We start from the raw sequence: 23,269 nt of genomic DNA, 5'->3' as shown, positions 1-23,269 counted from the left end.
AATAATACGGAGAAGAATTCTTATCGATTCAAATAATATAGATAAAAGAAGAGTAAAATTAAGGTTTATCGAGATTTGTAGTAGCTTGAATTACAATGTTAATAAAATTGTTATTTGTTACACACTTTCCATCAGGGAACAACTAGCACCTTATTAAAATTATTATACATAATTCCAAAATCTAGGATGATTTATCTGTCTCTTCTTTATCTCTCTAAAACAAACCTAAACAAAAATTAACCGCTTAATTAGTCTAGGGTTCCTAGGGTTCCTGTCTAATTTTCTTCGATCTTCTCCTCTCGCTCGAGGCTTATCTCGTGATTTTATCGCGAGATTCGTTTTCTGGTTTTCGTTTCTTTTCGTTTATTTGTTTCTTATGCAGGTGTCAGATGTCGAACGGATCTAGGGGCCATCACCGGGAAGGGAAGCAACCTATGGGTGGTGACGAGGGTTCAGTGGAATGGGATGACGATGAGGAGGAAACGGCGGAGTTGAATGAGTTGATTCTTGTAGGGAAATTGTGGGCATCAAGGGCAATCAATGTGAAGGTAGCCATCGAGACCATGATTAAATTATGGAATCCGTCGAAGGAAATGATGGGAAATGTTGTCGACGCAAAGGAAAAGACATTCGTTTTCCGGTTTGGGGCAGAACGAGACAAGGCTAGAGTTCTCGAAGGCCAACCATGGCACTTCGAGAAATTTATGTGGTGCTTCAATGAGCCGAATGCTTCAGGTAAAATCACGGATGTCCCTTTGTCTCACTTTCCTATTTGGACGAGGATTTACGATTTGCCAATTGGGGGTAGGACGAGCTTGACAAATGCGCAGAGATTAGGTAATTGTTTGGGTAAATTCGTAGCTTTCGAACATGGTCCCAATGCCGCGCTTGATAGGGCAATTAGGGTTCGTGTTTTATATGATATCAACGTGCCTCTGAAAGCTGCCATTCCGGTCCGTATGAAGAATGGAGCAACTATTAATTTCTCGGTTAAATATGAACGGCTTCCGACATATTGTTATGGGTGTGGTCTCATAGGACATGGTGAGAAAGATTGCGAAGAGGGGCCGTATGAGGAAGATGATCTCAAGTTCGGGGATTGGTTACGAGCGTCGCCTTGGAAAGTTATCAAGACTGTGAAGGAGGGGGTGGGGAAGGCGGCACGTGATCTACGACCAAAGTTTGAGGCCGAAGCTATGAAGGAAGTTGATTCGGAGAGTGCGATTGCAGCCATGATAAGTAAATTACAAGCAATTGCTATCAACCTAAAGCACAAAAAAGCGGAGGCTAAAACGAAGTCTGATGGAGAAGGTGTAGGGGATGTGAGTGAACCTGAAAGGAGGGAGGTGGGGGATGTTGTGGGGCGGCAGCTTGTCCAGATTAATGAGATTGAGACTTCCGAGGAAGGGGAGATGACGGAGAGGAGGAACAGTTGGGCTCAAGTTATGGAGCTCGATAAAGAGGGGGAGGAGACCGTAAATAGAATGGAAGACGAGGGTGAGGAGAGGAGTAGAGTGACTGGTGGTGTCGAGGGTAGTGGGAGTTGGAGAAGACTATTGCGAGTGGAGGTGGGGGAGAATGACAGCGTGGTTGAGCAGGGGCTTGGGGAGAAGCGAGGGAGGGAGGATAACTCTTGTGGTGTAGGGCAGAAGAAGTTGAAAGTTACGACAGACGGGGGCGTCTTAATACCTGAGGCGGAGGTTGACAGTGGTCAACCCCGCCGGGCCCAATGAATATCTTAAGCCTAAACTGTCGGGGCTTGGGCAACCCCGACACGGTTCTTGCGCTCCGTGCTTTGGTACGGAGGGAGACCCCGACCGTTGTGTTTTTGTGTGAAACGAAACTCAGTGGTCGTGAGATGAGGAGGGTGAGGGAGAGGTTAGATGGGTATCACGGTTTGGAGGTGGATAGTGCAGGGAGAGCTGGCGGGTTAGCTTTGTTGTGGAAGAAAGAAGTTGATTGTACGTTTAAATCATCGTCTTTGCATCACTTGGACTGTGAAATTCGAAGTGAAGGAGGGGATTGGAGGCTAACGGGGTTCTACGGTTGGCCCAATGTGGCGGATTGCCATCTATCTTGGGAGCTTCTTCGCTTACTTGGAAGTCAATCGACGATGCCGTGGGTGTGTATTGGGGACTTCAATGAGGTTCTTTTCTCCACTGAAATGAAAGGAGGGCAGCGACAACAGTGGCAAATGAATAATTTCCGGAATGCTATTGATGATTGCGGTCTTCGAGATGTGCCATGGGAAGGCTATAATCTTTTTTGGGATAATGGAAAAGCGGGAGAGGCTAATAGACAATGTATGCTCGATCGGGCTATGTGTTCGTCGCAGTGGATTGATATGTTCCCTTACGCAAGGCTTGTTTATTTGGATAGAGAATGGTCGGATCATGCGCCGATTAAACTATATCTGAATAGGAGGGAGGTTCGTGGGTCTGCTGCACGGGCTTTCAGGTTCGAACAGGCGTGGGTGGGTGATGAGGGATGTAGGGAGGCTATTGAGCGAGGGGTAGAGAGGGGAGGGCAGGATGCAGGCCGTGTTCTGTCTGAGTGCGCGAGGGAGTTAGGGAAATGGAAAGGGATGAGGATATCTGATATTGGGAGGGATATTGGGAGGAAATGTAAACAATTGGCTAGAGTGAATGAAGGTGAGAGGACAGAGGATAATGTTCGGAAAAGGAGGAAGCTAGTTGCGGAATTGGCTGAGCTCCGCAGGAAAGAAGAACAATATTGGCGTCAGAGATCTCGTGCTCTTTGGCTGAAAGATGGTGACCGCAATACGAAATTTTTTCATACCCGAGCTGGAGAAAGGAAGAGGAAAAATACCATCCATAGGCTAGTTGATGATGACGGGAATGTTCATACAGGGGAGGAGGATATTTCTAGCGTGGCTATGGCATATTTTCAGTCCCTGTTTACGACGTCTAACCCGCGGAATTTTGAGGTTTTGGAGAGTTTGGGGCAGCGGGTGTCGCAGGATATGAACAACATTTTGACGCAGGAATATAAAGAAGAGGAAGTGATCGAGGCATTGAATCAAATGCACCCGTTAAAAGCGCCGGGACCAGACGGTATGAATGGGTTATTCTTCCAAACTTATTGGGGTTCAGTGGGCTCGGTGGTGGTGAGTACAGTTCTCGACATATTGCGTGGGAATAGGATGCCAACGGAGTTCAATAAAACCAATATCGTGTTAATTCCTAAAAAGAAAGCCCCGGATAAAGTGAGTGATTTTCGGCCGATAAGTCTTTGCAATGTTATCTATAAATTGGTGTCCAAAGTTTTAGCAAATCGACTGAAATTATTTCTTGGGGACATTGTCTCGGAAAATCAGAGCGCTTTTACTCCAGGAAGATTTATCTCGGATAATGTGCTCATTGCTTTCGAATTGTTTCATTTTATGAAAAATTCGAAAAGTAGGGAGGGTTTTATGGCCATCAAACTTGACATGGCTAAGGCATACGATAGGATTGAATGGAGATTTTTGGAGAAGGTTTTAAACACGATGGGTTTTGATCGAAATTGGGTGGATCGGGTTATGGCTTGTGTTACGACGGTTTCCTTTTCGGTGCTAATTAATGGTACCCCATCTCACAGTTTTCGGCCTACAAGAGGACTACGACAAGGGGACCCATTATCATCATATCTTTTTATCTTGTGTGCTGAAGTGCTATCCGGGCTGATGAGGAAAGCGGTGGAAGAAGGGAGTCTTCACGGCATTCGGGTTACTCATGATGCGCCGGCTGTTTCACATCTCTTGTTTGCTGACGACAGCATTTTCTTTACGAGAGCGAATTTGGGTGAGGCTGACACGATCAATTCTATCCTGCGTAGTTATGAGGAGGCATCGGGCCAACTTGTCAGTCTGAATAAGACGACTGTGTCCTTTAGTAAGGGAGTGCCGATACAACAGAGGAGTAATCTTGCTACCCGGCTGTGCATTACGGAGGTCGAGGAACACTCCAGGTATTTAGGACTTCCTACGGTGGTGGGAAGATCAAAGAAATGCTTAACGGATATTCTACGGGACAAGTTAAGCAAGCGACTCAGCGGTTGGCGCGGGAAAACTTTGTCTAGGGCTGGTAAGGAGGTTCTCATAAAGGCAGTCGCCAATTCACTCCCTACCTATGTACTGAGTATTTTTAAAATTCCCGTCAATTTTTGTGATGAGCCGCGATCTTTGATTTCCCGGTTTTGTTGGGGGCATGAGGAAGGCAAGAGAGGTATAAGTTGGGTGGCCTGGCGACGTATGTGCTTACCGAAGGGGATGGGGGGGCTGGGGTTCAGAGATTTCCACTTGTTTAATTTGGCTTTGCTTGGGAAACAAGTGTGGCGGCTGACGACGGAGACCGAAGGCTTGTGGGCAAGAATCATGCGAGCTCGTTATTACCCAAACGGTTCCTTTACCACGGCGGGGCTGGGGTACAACCCGAGCTACACCTGGAGGGGTATTATTGAGGCACGGGCTGCTATTGAGGGTGGATTGAGGAGGAGAGTGGGGGACGGGTTGTCAACGAGGATTTGGTCGGATGCTTGGATTCCGGGGTCGCAATCAGGAAGGGTGATATCTCCTTGTAGTCCGGGGCGTGAAAATCTTTTGGTGGCGGAGTTAAGTGATAGTAACGGATGGAGGGAGGATATGTTAGCAGCGTTTTTCTTGCCTTTCGAAAGAGAAAGAATCCGCAGTATTAGACTCAGCGGGAACAGGCCGTGTGATGCTTGGTATTGGTGTCGAGAGAAGGATGGCATGTATTCGGTTAAATCCGCCTATAGAGCCTTGGCAGGGGAAAAGGATGTCCTTGAATGGGGAGGAGCGTCGGTTTGGGAAAGGGAGAAATGGTTATGGAATAGGTTGTGGAATGTCCCGGTATGGCCTCGAGTGAAGCTCTTCTTCTGGCAGCTGTGCAGCGAAGCGTTGGCGACTAGAGCGAACATCGCTACTCGGGTGCGAGGTGAGGTTTCTCTTTGCTCTTTTTGTTCTTCTTCTCATGAAACTTGTGTTCATTTATTTCGTGATTGTCACATTGCCAAGAGGATTTGGGAGGGGCTTGGGCTCGATGGAGAAGAGGATGAAGGAGGGGGTCTTAGGGACTGGGTGGAAGCGAGGTGGAGGGAGTACGGGTTGAGGGAGCAGGCGAAGTTTATGGTGGGGTGCTGGGCACTGTGGGAGCATCGGAATAAGGTTGTTTTTGAACAAAGAGAGACGGACCCGCAGGGAGTCATAAAGCGAGCCCTGGACGTGTTGGACGAGATCGATAGTGGGTGTGTGGTTAACAGGAGAGAAGGTGGAGGAGGGGAACGAGGAGGGGGCAGGGAGAGGAGCTCGGGTTGGATGGCGCCACGGGATGGGTACGTAAAGGTCAATGTTGATGCCGGTGTGAAGGAGGGAGAGGGTGTGAGTCTTGGGATTGTATGTAGGGACGGGAATGGCCGGGTCTTGTGGGGTTTGTCTTATGTGCAGGACCAATCGTGGGAAGTGCTAGTTGCGGAGGCGGTGGCGATTCTCGAAGGGGTCAAGGAAGCTGTGAGGAAAGGCCATACACGCATAATTGTGGAAAGTGACTGTGCACCGGTGATCGAGGCTCTGAAACGGAAGTCGAAAGGAAGGAGTGTGCTAGCTCTAGTGTTAGATGATATTTTTCATGAATGTAGTTTCTTTGATTCAGTCATGTGGTCTTTTACGGGTCGGATAAACAATAGTGTAGCTCCTGCTTTAGCTCATGTTAGTCCTAGAGTCGTTGGGAAAGTCATGTGGTCGGATGTGCTACCACCGATCGCGAACAATGCTGTCTCTTTTGATTTATCGTTATTATAGTAAAACCTTCGGGTTTTTACCTCAAAAAATTATTATACATAATTAAATTGGCACCTAATATATCAAATCTTCTTCCTCTTGAATGATTTTTCTGGTACAATTCATCCTCTTGATGTGGGATACCGTTTTTAGAGATTTTTAATGATTAAGATAGAAGTTTTCAGAGATTGGTGAAATATTTGGATTTGTAAAGAAATCAATTTGGGGGAAACTAATTAGGGAAAATAATTTAGAGGTGAGGAAATTAATTTGGGGAAAATAATTTAGGGTTTTTGATTGATTAAGAGGATGAAGATGTTGAGTGATGTTTTCGTTTCTTAAAATGAAAGAGTTCAAGAGGAAAGGTAACCGGTTTCACATATATCCCTTCCAAGAAACCAGTACAAGTTAAATGACGTCAAAGATGAGATTTTTCTCAGTTAAACACTAGGATGGATTAATATGAGAAGATGAAGCTTAGGTTGGATTTTTCCTATGAAATAACCCTTATTAATATTGTAAAACATGTTTGTGATAGTTAGTTCATCAATTTTTGTTGGAGGAGACTTCCTAGAGGAGCCCTTAGCTCCTAGTATGTTTACCTAATTGCTTGAAGATTTGCAAAGTGATGGTCGGATTTGTCGTCATTTCCAAATCAAAAACAAAACCTAAACAAGTAGTATAATTGGGGTCGAAATCCACGAGGATGGTGTGGGCGTATGCAAAGTTTGTTCAAGTCCTAGTCTAGTCTAATAAAAGATAATTGGTTTGATTGACTATCAACTAAGGTAAATTATAGCAAAGCAAGATAATGAGTAAACAATTGATTAAAGACTAAGGTCTTCATCGGGTTCCCCTAAGTGAGACGGACTAACAATGGGTGTCAATAGGTCTTAGGTAGTTGTTGGCCTAGGAGAGCTAATGTCTTAACCTCTACTACATAAGGACACAAAATCATCATAAAGCATCCATACTTATCATAAGCACACTATCAATCATTGGTTGGCGCAGTGGTAGCATGGGATTGCGCTTGGTAGGGAGATTTGCGGACAGATCCCTCACAACTGCGATTGGGAGGGGTTTAAATACCGTAATCCTTGGACACGCCCCGAAATCCGGATTAGTCGGCCCAATGTGGTTCAGATTACCGGATGGTTTAGACCAAAAAATCAATCATTCACATAAACTTTCGTCTTATGAAAATACTAAGCAAATAATGAAGAAAGGTATGAACTTTCGTTCACACATTTCAAGAAACACCTACTATGCATGCTTACAAAGACCAATAATTTTACCTAAAACAAAGCATTAACAACCCATATTTATAGTCATAATCCAAAACCTAGGTTCCCCCCTAAACCCTAGGAGTCACTACTGACACATACTCAAAGAGCAAATTTAAACAATTGTAGAGAAACAAGCAAACATGGTAGTAAACATGGTGATAAGTGAAACAACAATAAAGATGTAAATAGGAATGTAAACAATTGATAATTAAACTTAATAAGAGAAGTAATTATACCAACAAGGAAGAAAGGTTGAGTCTTGTATTAATAATGGAGGAAAATCTTTCAATCTTTTTCAATTACAACTCAAATACTCAAGTGTAAACTATTGAAACCAAGTAGATCTAGGCTAATTAAGTAAGTAATTAAGACTTGATTATGGAAAGATTAAAGCTTGATTAAGGAAGATTGCATAAAAATTAAGGAAAATAATTAGTAGTCTAGGGTTGTGTGCACAGATGAATTATGAAGGGGTATATATAGTCTCCCATAAAATTAGGTTACAAAAGAAGGGTGAGTGTTGAAATGTGTGTTGCTGCTCCGTGCCGACTGACCGTCTGCCAGTGGCGATGCCAGCAGCGAGACCATTTTTCTTTTGTCTTCAAAAACTTTCTAAGTGTTGGATTGGTGTTCCTGACGGCTAGCCGGTTGCCGGCCTACCGATAGGAGACACCTCTTCTTCTTCTTCTTGGACCCTTTGCCGGCTAGCCAGCTGCCGGTGCGCCTGCCGGCAGCGCGACCATTTCTCTTTTGGCTCTAAAAACTTCCAATTTTTCTCTAAGGCATGAGAGGAGGGTCCCTGCCGGCCGGCTGGCCTGCTGCCGACCTACTGGTAGAGAACACCCTCTCAGCATTTCCTCCTCTTTTCTTCAAGAAAAAACTTCGGGATTCCTTTCTTACCTCTGTTCTCCAATCCCGACTCATTTCCTACAAAAACGAGATAGACACAAGTAGTATGGGAGTAACGGCACAAAATTCAAATAAAAGGGGTAAAAACCGTCCCGAAATGCGACAAAACGCGCGTAAAAAGGGAGGAAATGTTAACCAAATAGACACGCATCAAACATCCCCACACTTAAGTCTTACTCGTCCTCGAATAAGTAGCCTAAACAAGGCTAGGACCCTTATTAAAACTAACAACTTGTACACTTTATTCATAATAGCCGAATCGGGTTTAGCTTCACCCGGAGCCCTTTCAACTCACAATTTGACACTTCAAGAGGGGAAGTGCCCTATTGCAAGGCAAGTGATCTTGCAACAAAATTTTGATTCAAAATGGCACTAAACTACCAAATAGAGCATGGAAATGAATCATTGAAAATGCATATACACTTGCCTCATCCAAGTGGGATTTCTCAAAACAGATTAAAGAGAGTCATTAGTGGAGGATGTCGACTCAAGGTCTCACTAAGGTGCCTATCACCTAGTTCTAGCTCAAGTAGCCTACATTGACAACTTGGAGGGCCAAAGAAATAAATTCTAGGCGGGAAAGGGGAAGTACTTTGCTATACTCCCAAGAATGACACGGCACATGCAAGATTCAACTCCATATCAAACCTTTGACCAAATGAGACTCAAGACCACTCTCACGGGTTTCACTAGACACTCATTGAAGAACCGGGTAATTTTTGTGATAAAAAGTAACCAAAACCACTATCCTAACTCGACTTGTGAAGCATGCCCGCATTCTAATATGGTACTCCATCCAATATCTGCAAGAGAAATGTCAAAATGATGCACATACAAGAGAGATAATCGGGTTGTAACGGAGCTTGAGTTAGGTGAAAAGGGGTCGGTGCAAGCACCATTTTAGCATATGTGGGGCTAAGGATCGAGTAGTGGCCACATTTAACCAATCCACTAAACCGTACCAAATGCAAAATGATACTTCCACAAAATTTGGCAAATAGCCATTTCAAAAAAATTATTCATTTCCTTTCTAAACAAGATCAATTGCAAATCCATCAACCCTTTATTGAACACAAATACAACAATATTTTCTTTTTGTTTTTGATTTCATTTTTCTCTTTTCTCTTTGATTTTCTTTGTTTCATTTTTCCAACACTTGTAACCTTCTTATTCTTGCAAAATGAGCCAAAATCGAAGAACCGTCACATGTATGTGATATCCAAGATAATACACCCAAGAAGAGTCAATTCCAATCCAAATATGCTTCTACAAATAGACTACAATGACGAACTACTCAACAAAGGTGAGTTGTTTATGGGATGTAGTTGTTTTGTTGGCAATAGAAACGACAAGGCTAAGGCTAAAAATGGGTTAACAAAAGGGAAAATAAGTCAAGGGTATAACATAGGCTTACTTGGCTATTGTCAGGTTATTTTATTGAACAAAATTGCCTCAATATGCACATCAACATTTCTACGGAATCAAGGAATGAGCTTCATACTTATGTGTTTTGACATGACACATCACGCAAGGAGAACTACTCACAAATTCCTAACCGGGCCGGTTTGATGGACCGGCCATATGGAGGCTCTATCCTTACATTTTAGTAGCTATGTCGGTCCTAGGTCAAGTCTCAGGTCTAACATGGTCTCACAGGGTGGTCGCAACTTGGTTGTTAAGCTAGACTTCCGGGTTTTTGAAAGCAAAAATCCTAACCATGCGTCATCAAGAGGCACAAGCTATCAAGAGGGGAATGACACGGGCAAAACAATTATCATCATTGACGACATAACCCTCCACATTTAGACCCTCTATTCAACTATTTACAAACAAGATGCGACGTGTATGAAATGCAACTAATCGTATGAATAAGCTACGTGATTGCAAGAGTGAACACATATATACATATCTTGTAACATTTTGTTTCTGACCTAAATCCATGAGTTATCTACTTTAGAAAATCTGTTTTGGTGCCCACATCGATGCGTGGGGGGGTTTACTAGATGAGTGAACTTTGGGACGAAGTTCATTTTAAGGGGGGAAGACTGTAATACTCCGTATTTTATATCGCTAATTGACTCGAGTTAATTGTTTAGTCGTATTGATATCGTAAGATCGAGTTATTCGTAAACTTGTTAAGACGGGTTTAACTGAACGAAGTCACGTTAACTAATTCTTTTACCAACCACGCTGACCCATGACACTTACCCATTTACCCGTTTACCCAGGCACGTTTACCCATGACCCATTTACCATTTAACCTAATTTTAACCTAATTCTACCCTAACACTACAAAACCCCACTCCCTCACCCGCCTACCTCATTTCAGCGGCATATTTCCCAACCTTCACGCAAATCGAGAGAGAGAGAGAGAGAGTGAGTGTGGGTGTTGACGGAGCAGTAAGGAAGGCCTTAGGGTGGTTGTCGACGTCCATAGGTAACCCTGGTGGCTGTTGAGGTGGCGGAAAAAGGTATGAGTGCAACCCTTCTCTTTTGTTTTCGTTTTTCTGTCGGGTTTTGTTTGTTGTGGCGTGACTCAGGGAGGTGATGTTGGTGGTTGGTGTTGGGGATATAGTACTGGGTGGTTTGTGTCGTCCCTATTGGTGGCGGTTAGGGAGGTTCTTGGCGGCAGAATTGGCGGCGAGAGGTGTTATTGACAGGGACAATCAAACGGGTGTTAGCAGGGGTTTTCAGGCGGGTTTAGATGTTTAGGTTGGGGTGGCACCACCGTGGACTCGGGGGAGGTCGAAACGGCGGTGCCACGGCGTCTGGGTGCGTGGTCTGACGGCGAGCAGGGCTGTGGTGGTTTGACAGGGGTTAGGTGATGGCTGCGGTGGTTGTGAGTCGTGGACAGGGGGCGTTTGGTGAGGCACGGTGGTGAACCAGGCCAAATGACGGTCCTGGTTCGACTCGCCGGCGGCAGTCGACCAGGTTAGGGTCGGTTGTTGGTGGTGGGGTCGAAGAGGGGAGCAGGCCTGGTGGTGGTCGTGGTGGTTCAGGCGGCGCGTGAGGGGTGTGGGCGAGAGTGAAGGCGCGGGTTGTAAGAGTCGGGTTGATAGGATTATTCAATGTTTGTTTCGATTCTCTTAATCGTATAACTTGTTTTATCTTTTATGTATCGTATTCTTAATTAGCTAATTTAATTCCCGAGTTATTTAAATGTTAGAGACGGGTTTGAGTCGGGTTTGTTAAAATAGAAAAGTTGTTAGATCGGGAAAGTTTTCATTTAAGGAAACTTTCCATTTTTAAGTTTCTATTTTTAGTAACTTTCTATTTTGGGAACGGGAATGGTTTAAGTAATTGTTTATCATTTATTTATCTTTCAGAGGGCGAATTTGTTGTGGAATATTACCGAGCACCCGACTTTTTGGCTAACGATCGAGGTAGGGGAATACACTGATTGAGTTCTTACGATTATAAAGAGTTGGCATGTTTGGTGATTATATGACATATCCGATTATCTTAATTATCTTGATGAGTATTACTGTTTCATACGTTTCATACATTGCATTTGCATCGGAGTTGGAGTTGGAGGAGATGAGATTATTGCGATTAAGGCCCAGGCGGGTTCTGCAGGACTTGCCCTGGTGTCCTCGGTGCGAAATGCGGCAGATCGGCTACGGTCGATATATAGTCTCGGGGATCGGTATGGTGGGCGTTCGGGAAGTGTGTGATGGAGTAGAATGGAGGATCATAGCATTGCATTCTTTATTATATCGTATTACCTACTCAACCTCGCGGTTGACCCTGTGTATTCGTGTATGCCCGTGATGATCCATTTATTGGGAGCATTGATTGTGTGAGTTGTTGAGACATTGGGAGCCGGGGGGGGAAAGCATGGATCACCCGACTTAGAGCTAGCCCACTTTTATTTTGTTTAGTTATCGACTTTATTTCAGTTTGAGACATGTTTCATTTCCGTTGTAAACATTTATAAACTTTTAATTTAAAGTACTGTTTATCTTTCCCTTTGTTATCTACTGCCTCGGGTTTCCGAGATGGTAACACCCTTCTTTATCTGAGGAGTCCTAGTTCAGGCCCTTAAATAAATGGGGGTGTTACATATCTACTCTAAATGAATACACTATCTAGTCCTAACATGTAATACCCCGTGTTTCATAATTATATATTTTATATTATTATGCGTGTTATGTTATAAGACGGTATAATAAATAATAATAATAATAATAATAATAATAATAATAATAATAATAATAATAATAATAATACATAATACATAATACAAGTATTATATACTCCCACCTACCATTCTACCTTTATATATACACCCACCCATACTACTCCATCCTATCTCATTTCACTCATCACATTTCCACTACACAAATAAGAGAGAAAAAAAAGAGAGTTTAGAAGAGGAGAAGATTTTGTCCCTCCGCCTCGAGATCGTAAGGTAAAACCGTCTTAAACTAGTTTATTTATTATTTAATTTATACCATCGACCCGCCTTAACCCCGACTCAAGTCTGACCGAGCCATTGACCACCCGTTGACCATCAAATCTCGAGTTTGACCAAGATCTAAAAGAGACCATAGTTGCTGTTTTGTACCGGTTTTTGAACTGAGTTTTACCCGCCGTCTTGGGCCTGACCTGGGGTGGTTTTAGGCGGTGGTTGCAGGGGTATGTGAGGAGAGTTAGTGGGTGGTCGTGGGTGGCAGCATAGGTGGCGGTAGGGGGCTGTTTTAGTGGGTCAAAGAGGGGGTGACGGGTTGTTGTTGTTGTTGTTGTTGTTGTTGTTGTCGTTCGTTGTTGTTGTTTTTGCCGGCTGCTACTGTTGCGGTTGTCGTGGTGGTGGCCGGTGTCGGCAGGAGGAGGCCAAAATGGTGGTAGTGGTGGTGGTGGCCGCGGTGGTAAGAATGGTGGTGGTTTGGTGGAGTTTAAAGGGTGTGTCGGGTTTGGGTGTGGGTGTGTCTGTGTCGAATAGTGATGTTGGTGGGGTAGTTGTTGTCGTTGCCTTGGTCGGCCGTGGGTAGCTGGGTGGTGGCCCACGGTGGTGGGCCATGGTGGTGGTTTTGGGTGGTTGTTGACCATAAGTCTTAAGACGGGTTTTGGGTAGCTTTAAGACGAGTTTTGTTTATTTAATTACGTATTTAATTTAATTAGATTAGTTAGTAATTATATTTAATTATCGTAATTAGGTGCCAACTTTATGGAGGAGCGTATTTGTATCTAGTTGCTTTATTATTTAGCGGGATTTGCTAAAATGTAGGTTTATCCTACTCAGTTTCAGTATTGTGTTTATTTGCTAAATGAGTCATTTGTTATCAATGGCATTGAATGAGTCGGTAATTGGCATATTATATGGTATATTGCATTTATTTTGTTGTCTTGTATATCGGATGACATGGTGGCTTACTTGTGATTATGGAGACGTAAGACGGTTGGGAGACCATATTACGCTTGAGTCGCCTCTTGGAGCTTCCCACTCCAAGAGGGATGTGCACATTAATGGCTTGAGTTACGGAGGGACTCGTGTGTTTGAGACACGACATCTGGCAGAGGATCCGATTGGCTTCTGAACCCGGTACGTCAGGGCGTGTCCCGGTACCTGTTTGTGGTTGTTGGTATGTTAAGGCGTGTCCTAGTACCAGTGTGGTTGTCGGTATGTCTGGGCGTGTCCCGGTACCGTGGTGATGGTTTTTTGATAGCATTCCATTCATATCATAGTCATGTTGCATATTCACACAATCGTGTAGTGTCACACTTTATTTATTGAAACTGGCGTTTGTGTGTCTGTGTAATTGTCACCTATTTCCGGGGTGGCCCGTGTCGATCCAATGATATTTCCGATCATATGGGGAGCAAGTTGGGTATAAGTTTTCTTGTTGACGTGATCGGGATTTGGGCCGCGCCTTGGACTCAGAGTCGAGTAGGATAGTATAGATGACATAGATGGTAGTCGACTTGTAATTTATATAGTTAACATTTATCATTTATCATTTGTTTACGTTTATGGTTTGTAATCAATAAACTTGTTATTTATAATGAATGTTTCTTGATTGTACCTCTGATTTACTGCCTCAGGAAACCGAGATGGTAACATCTCCCAATTACCTTGGCCGGGTAAGAAAGGGGTGTTACAAAGTGGTATCAGAGCGACGATTTTGGAACCTAAACCAATGAACCAAATGATTCTAGGTGTAACACCCCCATACTCCAACTGCCTTACCAGGACCACCTAAAGCATGAGAATGCTAACATATCGGTTATCCGAGGCAATGAATATCAAATAGACCATAAACGAACGTACTTTAATAAAATAATTTAAGTGAATACATCAAAACCCAAAAACTATAAAGTATGATACAACCGTTCCAAAACCAAAACTAACTAATGTAAATACAATGTTCGACATAACAGGGGAAGACTTCTAATAGACTTATGGTGACACATGCCCAGCTATCCTTTGCGCATCCAAATCATACCTGCTCAATAACTGCTCACCACCCCCGAATGGATCACCACAGTTTTTAAAACATTTAAACGGGGTCAGTTACTGATTACACAATATAAAATAAAACAATATCAACAGTATACACAATCACCCAACTCCGTCACATCACCAATCACCTGACTAGCCGGAAGGTCTAGTCCTGCCAGATTACGGCCGCAACCAGTAATCCTCACTGCCAGTGGGGGACCGTAACCGTTCCCACCTAAGCCCCGCTCATCTCATCCGAGCGATAACCCATGTTCCTTAATGTGCACACCCCCTCTGTGGCGAGTTCCACAGAGGGCGAATCAAGGGCGTGAAGCCACTCCCGCAAGTGACTCCACTCAGCCGAGGACGTACCTCGCGAACCATAGACAAACAATCATAGCCAACTACAGAATCACAATCACCAATTCCAATACGATATAGACAAATATTATTAATCAACAACCACCAACAATCAATCAACCAACACATATGTAACCAATAACTAAGTAGGAAATCCTATCTGGAATAAGCAATTAGAAGACCGTCACAAGCAGCTAATAAAAAATGCTCTTCCAGGAAATCTCCTCCTCTAATCAGATATACAATCATGCAATTACTACTAAGCCAATCAAACCCCCAAAACCCCCAAATCTACCCAATTAGGGTTTAACCAAAATTGATGAAACAACATAAAAATTATACTAAGATCTTACCCACAACGCTACGGACTCAACGGCGTAAAGAACATTGAATCCGACGACTCAAGCCTTGGGATTTGATAGCAATGCGAAGAAGAAGAAGAAGAAGTAACGTAACTTATTTTTGTCTCTTATGAATTTAGACCAGGGTAAAAGTGAAAAGAAACTGACGACTTATGTTTTTATATCATTCTCGCATTGCTAACAAAACCCTACAAAATAACCCATAAGACTGACTTACTCGATCGAGTAAGTGACTTACTCGATCGAGTGCCCCTTACTCGATCGAGTGCCACACGTACTCGATCGAGTACCCATCAGGCAGACCACTGTTTCGTATAAAAACATACTTACTCGACAGAGTAAGTCTCACTCAATAGAGTACCCATAGACATAGAAAACCGTAGTATCACACTAGGAGTGTCTAATAAAAGGAACCCAACATGAGTACAATAGGAGGTCGGTTTTGGGTGCGAAGGATCTCTCATTTTAAAACTAGATCCCATTATTTCAGTTGGTCACTACGTGGGTGGTTATGACTCGGGAAACATGATGTGACATGTTGCATGGTTATACTTGTGTTATAGTTGTGTTGAGCGTCTTGCATGATATAGAGGTTGTGTGGTGAATGATAACATGTGATAGTTGAAAGGATAAAATGAAAATGTTCACTTGAATGAGGTATATGTGATATGAGTAGAATATTGTTTCATGTGAAGTGCACTTATTTGTATGAGCGTTACGTGTTTGAATACGATAAGTTTAAAGCCTTAAATTGCATGTGTATTGTAGCTAGTTGATAGGAATCTTTCATGATGTAGTTATTCATTTGGTACATGTTAACATGTGAAACTTTGGATGAAAAAGAGTAATGTGTGTAACATGTTTTGGAAGTGGTTGTTACGTGTTGGTGTGTGTGGGGCACTAGTCCCGTCCTTTAGCATTTCAATGCCGCATATAGGTTTGGATTTCACTAATGTTGTAGTTAGAGTGTGACTAGTAATAGTTGTTAGTGGAGTAGTCGCTAGTATAAGAATAATAATTCTTAGTCGGAAATTGCAAACCATAGAGAGGCACCCAACCGAGTGCGAGCTAGTACTCGACCGAGTGAACCCTACCACTCCACCGAATGGACCAATTTCCAGAAACTTGAAATTTCTGGAAGTTAGTCAATCGACCGAGTGGAGAGGGCACTCGACTGAGTGGACGGGCACTCGACCGAGTGCCGATTTCTAGACGATAAATTTCGTAAAAAAATGTGTTATTACCTTGTTTTACTTTATTTTTTCATTCCTTCGTTATTTAAAACTATTTCTAGATTACCTTGTTGATGTTTATTATTTGGATTCAAGTTTTCTACTTTATTTATTCCTTAACTTGGCTAATTTCATCATATAAGTGCTTCTTTTCTCTTATTTCTTTTCCAATTTGGATTTTGTTTAAATCTATGCTAATCCCTTCAAATTTTGTCAATAATTCCATGTTCTGTTTAATTCATGATATTAATTACCTTTTTACATCATTTACGATGTCAAGTATAAAATCTTTATGTTGAGTTTTGCTCAAATTTTTTTATGAACTCGAAAATGTGTGTTTTGAGTCAATGATTGATTTTGTGTTTGTTGCATGGTTAATTATTTAACAAATACTAAAGCTTCGGTGTTATTTCTAACTCTTATCATACATTTGAAAATTTATTCTGAAACTTCTGTCACAAAATTTTTGAAGCTTGAATGTTCATGTTTGAGTTTCGATTTATTCTAGTGCTTAAAACTTAGTTTAGTTGACTAATGAGGCCCAAAAATCTTATCATGCTTAAGTTTTGACTTTCCTTTGTCAATAACGACATGTATTATTTTGAATTGGAATTTAATCTTAAAATGCTGTCCAAAATCTTTTGAAATTTCATCTTAAAATGAATGATTATGATTTTTGCACTCATACACCATCTAATCGTTTCTTGTGTTGCATGAACCTAGGAGTTTTGCCTTACAAATAGCCTCTCAAATTTTGACATGTATGTTAGTTGTATCGAAAAATGACCTAATCTTGATTTTCATACTTCATTCTTATCTAATTATGCTTTAATAAAGATTCAAATACTATTTAATAAGATTAAGTACGGTCTCAAATTTTGAAATTTTTGTTTCAGAGTTTTCTAGATTTAATTGACTAATAAGATTTCAATTTTGTTAATAATGTCATGTATTATGTTAAATCAAAAACCTTGCCTTAAAATTTGCATCGTGGTATACATGATTAACTTTTAAATTCTGTTTTTAAAGTATGGTTTCCTTGTTTTGTGGTGTTATGACCTTTGTTAATAATGCGTTATTTTACTTGATTTACCTTATGGATGGTATAGTTTTGATGAGTGAGGACGTGTAGGCACCCGTGGTTGTGATTGAAAAGATGTGAAACGAGAGTGACTCAGCGAGCTTGTTAGGGTAATTGGGCAAGTTCTAATAATGTGCGATGAGTGGTGTTGCATTTTGAGAGTTATGAATGTGAAATATGTGTTTTATTGGGATTGTTGTGAGTTTGTTCATTTGATGTGGATTTGAGCCGTGTAAGTAGATAGGTGTATGATTTTGTAAAAGAAAGAGAGAGTTGTTTGATGAATAATGATGTTATTGGTCTAAATTGTGGAAATGGTTGTTAGTGATTAAACTGGATTCGATAAAGTGGTAATGTGGGTATGGTGAGTAAGAGAATTGTGAATGAAAATGAGTGATGTAAGAGTATGTGTTAGCAACATAAAGTATGAAAATTTAGAGATATGAGGACGTAACATGATTATTGACTTTTGAGGAAGGAATCTTTATGTTAAGCGGTGATATTGGTGACTTTGTATATAATTTACCTTGAAAATTTGGAGTATGAGAAAGTGACTTTAGCTTATGTAAGGTGTCTTGAGTTGAGAAAGATGATTACATGAGGCAATTTGTGGATAGTAAGTGAAGTGTAATGTAGGTTGGATATTCGTTAAGTGTTTGAACTTATGGATAGTGAACGAGGTTTGAATTGCATGTTGAAGGATATTGACTATTGTTATTGAGAATGAATTAGGCACTTTGGTTAATGAATAATTGAGATATATGATGGTAGATTTAGTATTACAAAGTTTGATTTTCGCGGTCATGAGTGTAACACCCCCATACTCCAAGTGCCTTACCAGGACCACTTAAGGCATGTGAATGCTACCATCTCGGTTACCCGAGACAATGTATATCAAATAGACAATAAAGAAACATACTTAATTATGTAAATGAGTTAAACTGATTATAATCCAAAACCAAACTGTGAAACCAATACAAATGTTCCAAACCAAACGACATAAAGTAAACTAAGTTCATGACACAGCGGAAGATTCTAGTGACTCATGTGATGACTTCATCCCAGCTATCCCTCGTGTAATCCATCTCATACCTGCTCAATAACTGCTCACCATCCCCGAATGGATCACCATAGTTTTTAAAACAATTAAACGGGGTCAGTACTGATTACACAAACGATACAACAAAAACAATGCAACAATCCAATCCAGCCAAACCAATATCCACCATATCACCACACACTTGACTATACACTAAAGTGTGTAGTCCTGCCAGAATACTCATCGCAACAAGTATTCCACACCGCCAGTGGGGGACCGCAGCCGTTCCCACCTAAGCCCCGCTCATCTCATCCGAGCGATAAACTCAAGTTCCTAAATGTACACATCCCATATGTGGCGGGTTCCACAGAAGGCGAATCAAGGGCGTGAAGCCACTCCCGCAAGTGACTCCACTCAGCTAAGGACGCACCTCGCAAACCACAGAGAGTTATACAACCAACTATACAATCAACAATCACCAAATCCAATTCCAATTCCAATATGATATAATATTAACAACAACGAGAAATTATCAACAATGCCATGTAAACAATACTGAGTACGGAAACCCTACCTGGAACAGCAATCACAAGACCGTCACAACAGCTAATCATTAATGTTCCTCTAGGAATCCTCCTTCTATAGCATATATGCATTCAATTATCATCTAATCAATACAATCCTCCCAAAACCGCCAAATCTACCCAATTAGGGTTTTAAACAAACTTATCAAATCATTATAAAAATTATGCAAGAATCTTACCCTTGATGCGACGAACTCAACGGTGTAAAGAACAAGACAATCCGACGATCTTAGCCTTGAGATTTGCTAATAACGCGATGAATGCGAACTACGTAACTTCTTTTCTTTTCTCTTGAAAGGTTTTAGAAAGCAAAAGTGATTAAGAATAATGACGGAAGCCTTTTATACTAGTCATGCGTTATTAATAAAACCCGGCTAAAATAACCCGTAAGACTCACTTAATCGATCGAGTAAGTGACTTACTCGATCATTGCCCCTTACTCGATCGAGTGTCACACGTACTCGATCGAGTACCTATCAGGCAGACCACTGTTTTGTATAAAAACATACTTACTCGACAGAGTAAGTGATGTGACTCTTAATTGCACACATTTAATCCCCTAAATGAACCCATTTTGCATACTAATATAGTATTTCATGACCATTTTATCCGTCAATTCCTTCCTATTTCGTTTTCCTATTGCATTGTATATGTCTTGTAGGAAAGAAGATAATGAGGTGGAATTCCCGTCTCTCGCGCATATTCGGGAGCTTGTTGACGATCTTGGATGGACTAGTATGAAAAGGAGGCATGAATGATGACCAAGGATATAGGAATAAAGAGTATATAGAAGGATTATAGGCTAAAAAGCAAGGATGACGAGAAGGAAGCCACTACAAGAAGAAATTCCTCGGAACCAAACCAAGAGTTGCTTGTTTGGCTCTGAAAGTATGCTAGATAAAACGGAAATGAAAAATCAAGTGGTCTAGGCTTTTGAATCACTCCAATAGGAGTCCGGATGAGGAAATGACGTCCGTTTTACAATCCGAGCTCAAATAGACAAACTGGCCGCCAATCCGCGCGTCCCGAGCTCAGATCCGAGCGTGCCAGACACAGGATGAGCGGATTGTTAGACAGTAAAGAAGAGAAGCACTCTGCTCAGGGATCCGAGAGTATCGAGCACGATCCAGGTGTCTCAAAACACCATGATCCGAGCCTCTTGCTCCCAGGACGAGCGGATTAGGGAGCTATGATCCGAGCGTCTCCCTAGTGATCCGAGCGGAATCCTTTAAAGAATCAACCGTGCCTCAACCCAAGACGCACGGATCTCCTGAGGAGTTGATGCTTGAGCCGCGCATTTCCCTCGGGACTTGCAATTCTCTATTCAACACTTAATAATGTTATTTACTAATCTACCCTTACTTAACCTAATGATGTACCACTATATATACTCCATTTGTAAGAATCAAGAGACTAAGTTCTCTTAGATTAGATAAAAACCTCTCTTAGATTAGATTAGGAGTAGATTAGAATAGATTAATTTCAATCATTCCACAAAATTACACATTAATCTTTCCTTAATTATTGTTCAAGCTTTATTATTATTGGGTAATTGAAGATTATTGGGTTATTATTGGAGAATTGACAACTCTTCATCAATCAATTAAGTTTTCTTATATTATTCTTTCCTTTCCAATTATTTATCTTAAGTTTGGTATAATCTCTTTACTCTTTACTCTTTATTGTTTATTTCCTCACTCTCTTATCATGTTTATACTTGTTGTGATGATTGACACCATTGATAACATGTTTCCCATGATAATAAGTGAGTAGTTTTTAGCTAGGATTAATGGGGAATTAGGGAAAACAAACATGGGATTGATCTATGCTTAATCTAATATGCTTTCATAATTAATTTGCTTGCTTGTTGTGATTTCAACTTATGCACATGTTATGTTCGATGAAATGCGAACCTATGAATCCTTACATTTTTTGATCCATCACCCATCTCTTCAATAAGGCTTGTAAGTTTATACACCAACTCGAGCCTCATTAGACCATGCATAGAGTTCAATAGGAAGGATTAAATCGACTTGTAGGTGTTGTACAATCTAATCGATTCGACTCTGGGACCCAAACCTTCTTAGGGATTGTAAGCTTATACACCAACTCAATCCCATCACAACAATAAGTGCTTGCTATATAATTGAGAACATGTTTGTATGATTTACTCCCATGAATCCCCTATGAACCCATGATATCCTAACACTTTTAGTCATTTGTTTACATCCTTCCTTTTATTACGTGTTTTACTTTATTGCTTGCATTAGTCTAGAATACAACTACAAACCCAAATCAATTGTGACACTAGCATAAATTGAGATAGATAGACTTAGAACCCAAAGCACACCGTCCCGTGGATCGACCTCGACTTAACCACTAACTAGTTGTTTGTTGAGAAATATAAATGTGTTTGATTGGGCGTGTAACGACCGCGGACCACATGAAAATGGCGCCGTTGCCGGGGACGGTGTTATGTGATTAAGTTCTTACTTGTTTGTCTATTTTAGATGAGCTTTAACCTTGAGGAACTTGTTCCTCAAGGTCGTTCTTACCATTTTTGTGTAGTTTCCTTGGTTGTTGTTGTTTCCTTGTCTTAGCTATAATGGAGACTTCACATATGGAGTATGTGGTGGATCTTTTGAGTATGACTATGGGTATGGGGAGTTTGAGGAGCAAGTCAATACAAACCTACCTTATAACTCATACAGTGAAAATCCTAACTACTACCCCAACTTTTCCCACCAAAATCCCCACATCCATTATTCAAAACAACCACCCTCCCAATACCCACTTTACAACCAATTCCAAATGCCACAATATGACCATTTTCACACCCACCCACAATAAGAAGATGAGCCTATTCAAAATGTGATTCTCCAAATGATGGGAGATCAACAAAACTTCTTCAAACAAATGCTAAAGGAGAGCCAAAATAGGGACAGTGTTCTTCAAGGCATTGTTACCCAAGGTGAGGAGTTGGAAATTCGAATTGCCCAAATAAAGGCAACTCAAGTAATTACTCCTCGCCATTCCTTAGACATTGATCATGAATGCGAGGTTGAAGGAGTTACCTTTGATGAGAAGTGGGAAAAGTCAATCTCCTTGAGCTCTTGTAAGTACTAAAGTGTGGTATGAGGGCGTGACTTTTGATGTGAACATTAAGGTGTTGGAGAAAGAGTTGATGAGGAGTAGTGAAGCCCTCATTTATGATTCTTATGAAGATAGCGATGATGACAAGTTTATGGAAGAAGCTTATGCGGAAAATGTGTCTTGCAATGACTCATGGAATGAAGAAGAGGAATGGAGTTGTGAGATTGCCTCACTTGAAGAGCCCATGCTTGAGAAATTTGAGGTATGCTTCCATGAAGAAGATGGATGCCTCTTTCCCATTGACCATGAAGATTTTTTCGCACCCACCATGGGTATGATTGTTGGAGATGATATAGAAGACCTTCTCCAAAAAGTCATATCGTCATACAAGAAGTACTTGGTGGAGAAACTCAAGAACAAAGCTATGAATGAATGAGCTTACTTGTGGAGATTTGACACCCACAATCTCAATTCCTAAGCTACCACGTCATCAATACTATGAGAATTCTCCTTCCACTCTTGAAGCATTGATAAATCCAAATGCTATCATCATCACCAAAATTGAAGGAGGAGGTGGTGAGTGGAAGTCTCCGGACGAATATGAACCACACTTCATACCTTATGTTGACAAGAATCATGGGCTTGTTGGTTTGAAGCATTGCAAATACTCAAGTGCCAAGAGCAAGGTGAAAGTGAGAATAAGTGACAAGCTCCCTTGGCCAAGTTTTATTTTGAATTGGAACAAACCATATTCATGCTTATTTGAGGATTATGCCCAAGCATTTGACCGGTTATTGAGAGCATTGAGCAACATGGACAACATCAATAACCATGGCAATAAGGAATGAGTTTGGTGGAGTCCTCCCTCAAACCACCATTTGTAAGATATCCTATCCTTTGACTTTGCATTACATTTACACTTGCATTTAGTTATATACATATACATTTAGCTTACATTTGTGAAATATTTCATATTGCATTTATATTAGTTAGTTCATATAGTATAACTTGCATTGTAATATACCTCACATGATTCATATAGTTAGTTGCATATAGACTTGAATTCATACATAGTTACTAATGACCA

General features: G+C 41.3%; 1 protein-coding gene across 1 annotated transcript; it reads left to right on the top strand.

Moving 5' to 3' along the window:
• Positions 1 to 389: 389 nt before the first annotated feature.
• On the top strand, positions 390 to 5,818 carry LOC141649730 (uncharacterized). The gene is made up of 2 exons (XM_074458413.1): positions 390 to 1,654; positions 1,849 to 5,818. The coding sequence occupies exons 1-2, from the start codon at positions 390 to 392 to the stop codon at positions 5,816 to 5,818; spliced, it is 5,235 nt and encodes a 1,744-aa protein (XP_074314514.1).
• Positions 5,819 to 23,269: the final 17,451 nt, after the last annotated feature.

Source organism: Silene latifolia, chromosome 1, assembly GCF_048544455.1.
Source record: "Silene latifolia isolate original U9 population chromosome 1, ASM4854445v1, whole genome shotgun sequence".
NCBI classification, from domain to species: domain Eukaryota; kingdom Viridiplantae; phylum Streptophyta; class Magnoliopsida; order Caryophyllales; family Caryophyllaceae; genus Silene; species Silene latifolia.
This window is presented reverse-complemented; position numbering and strand designations above follow the sequence as displayed.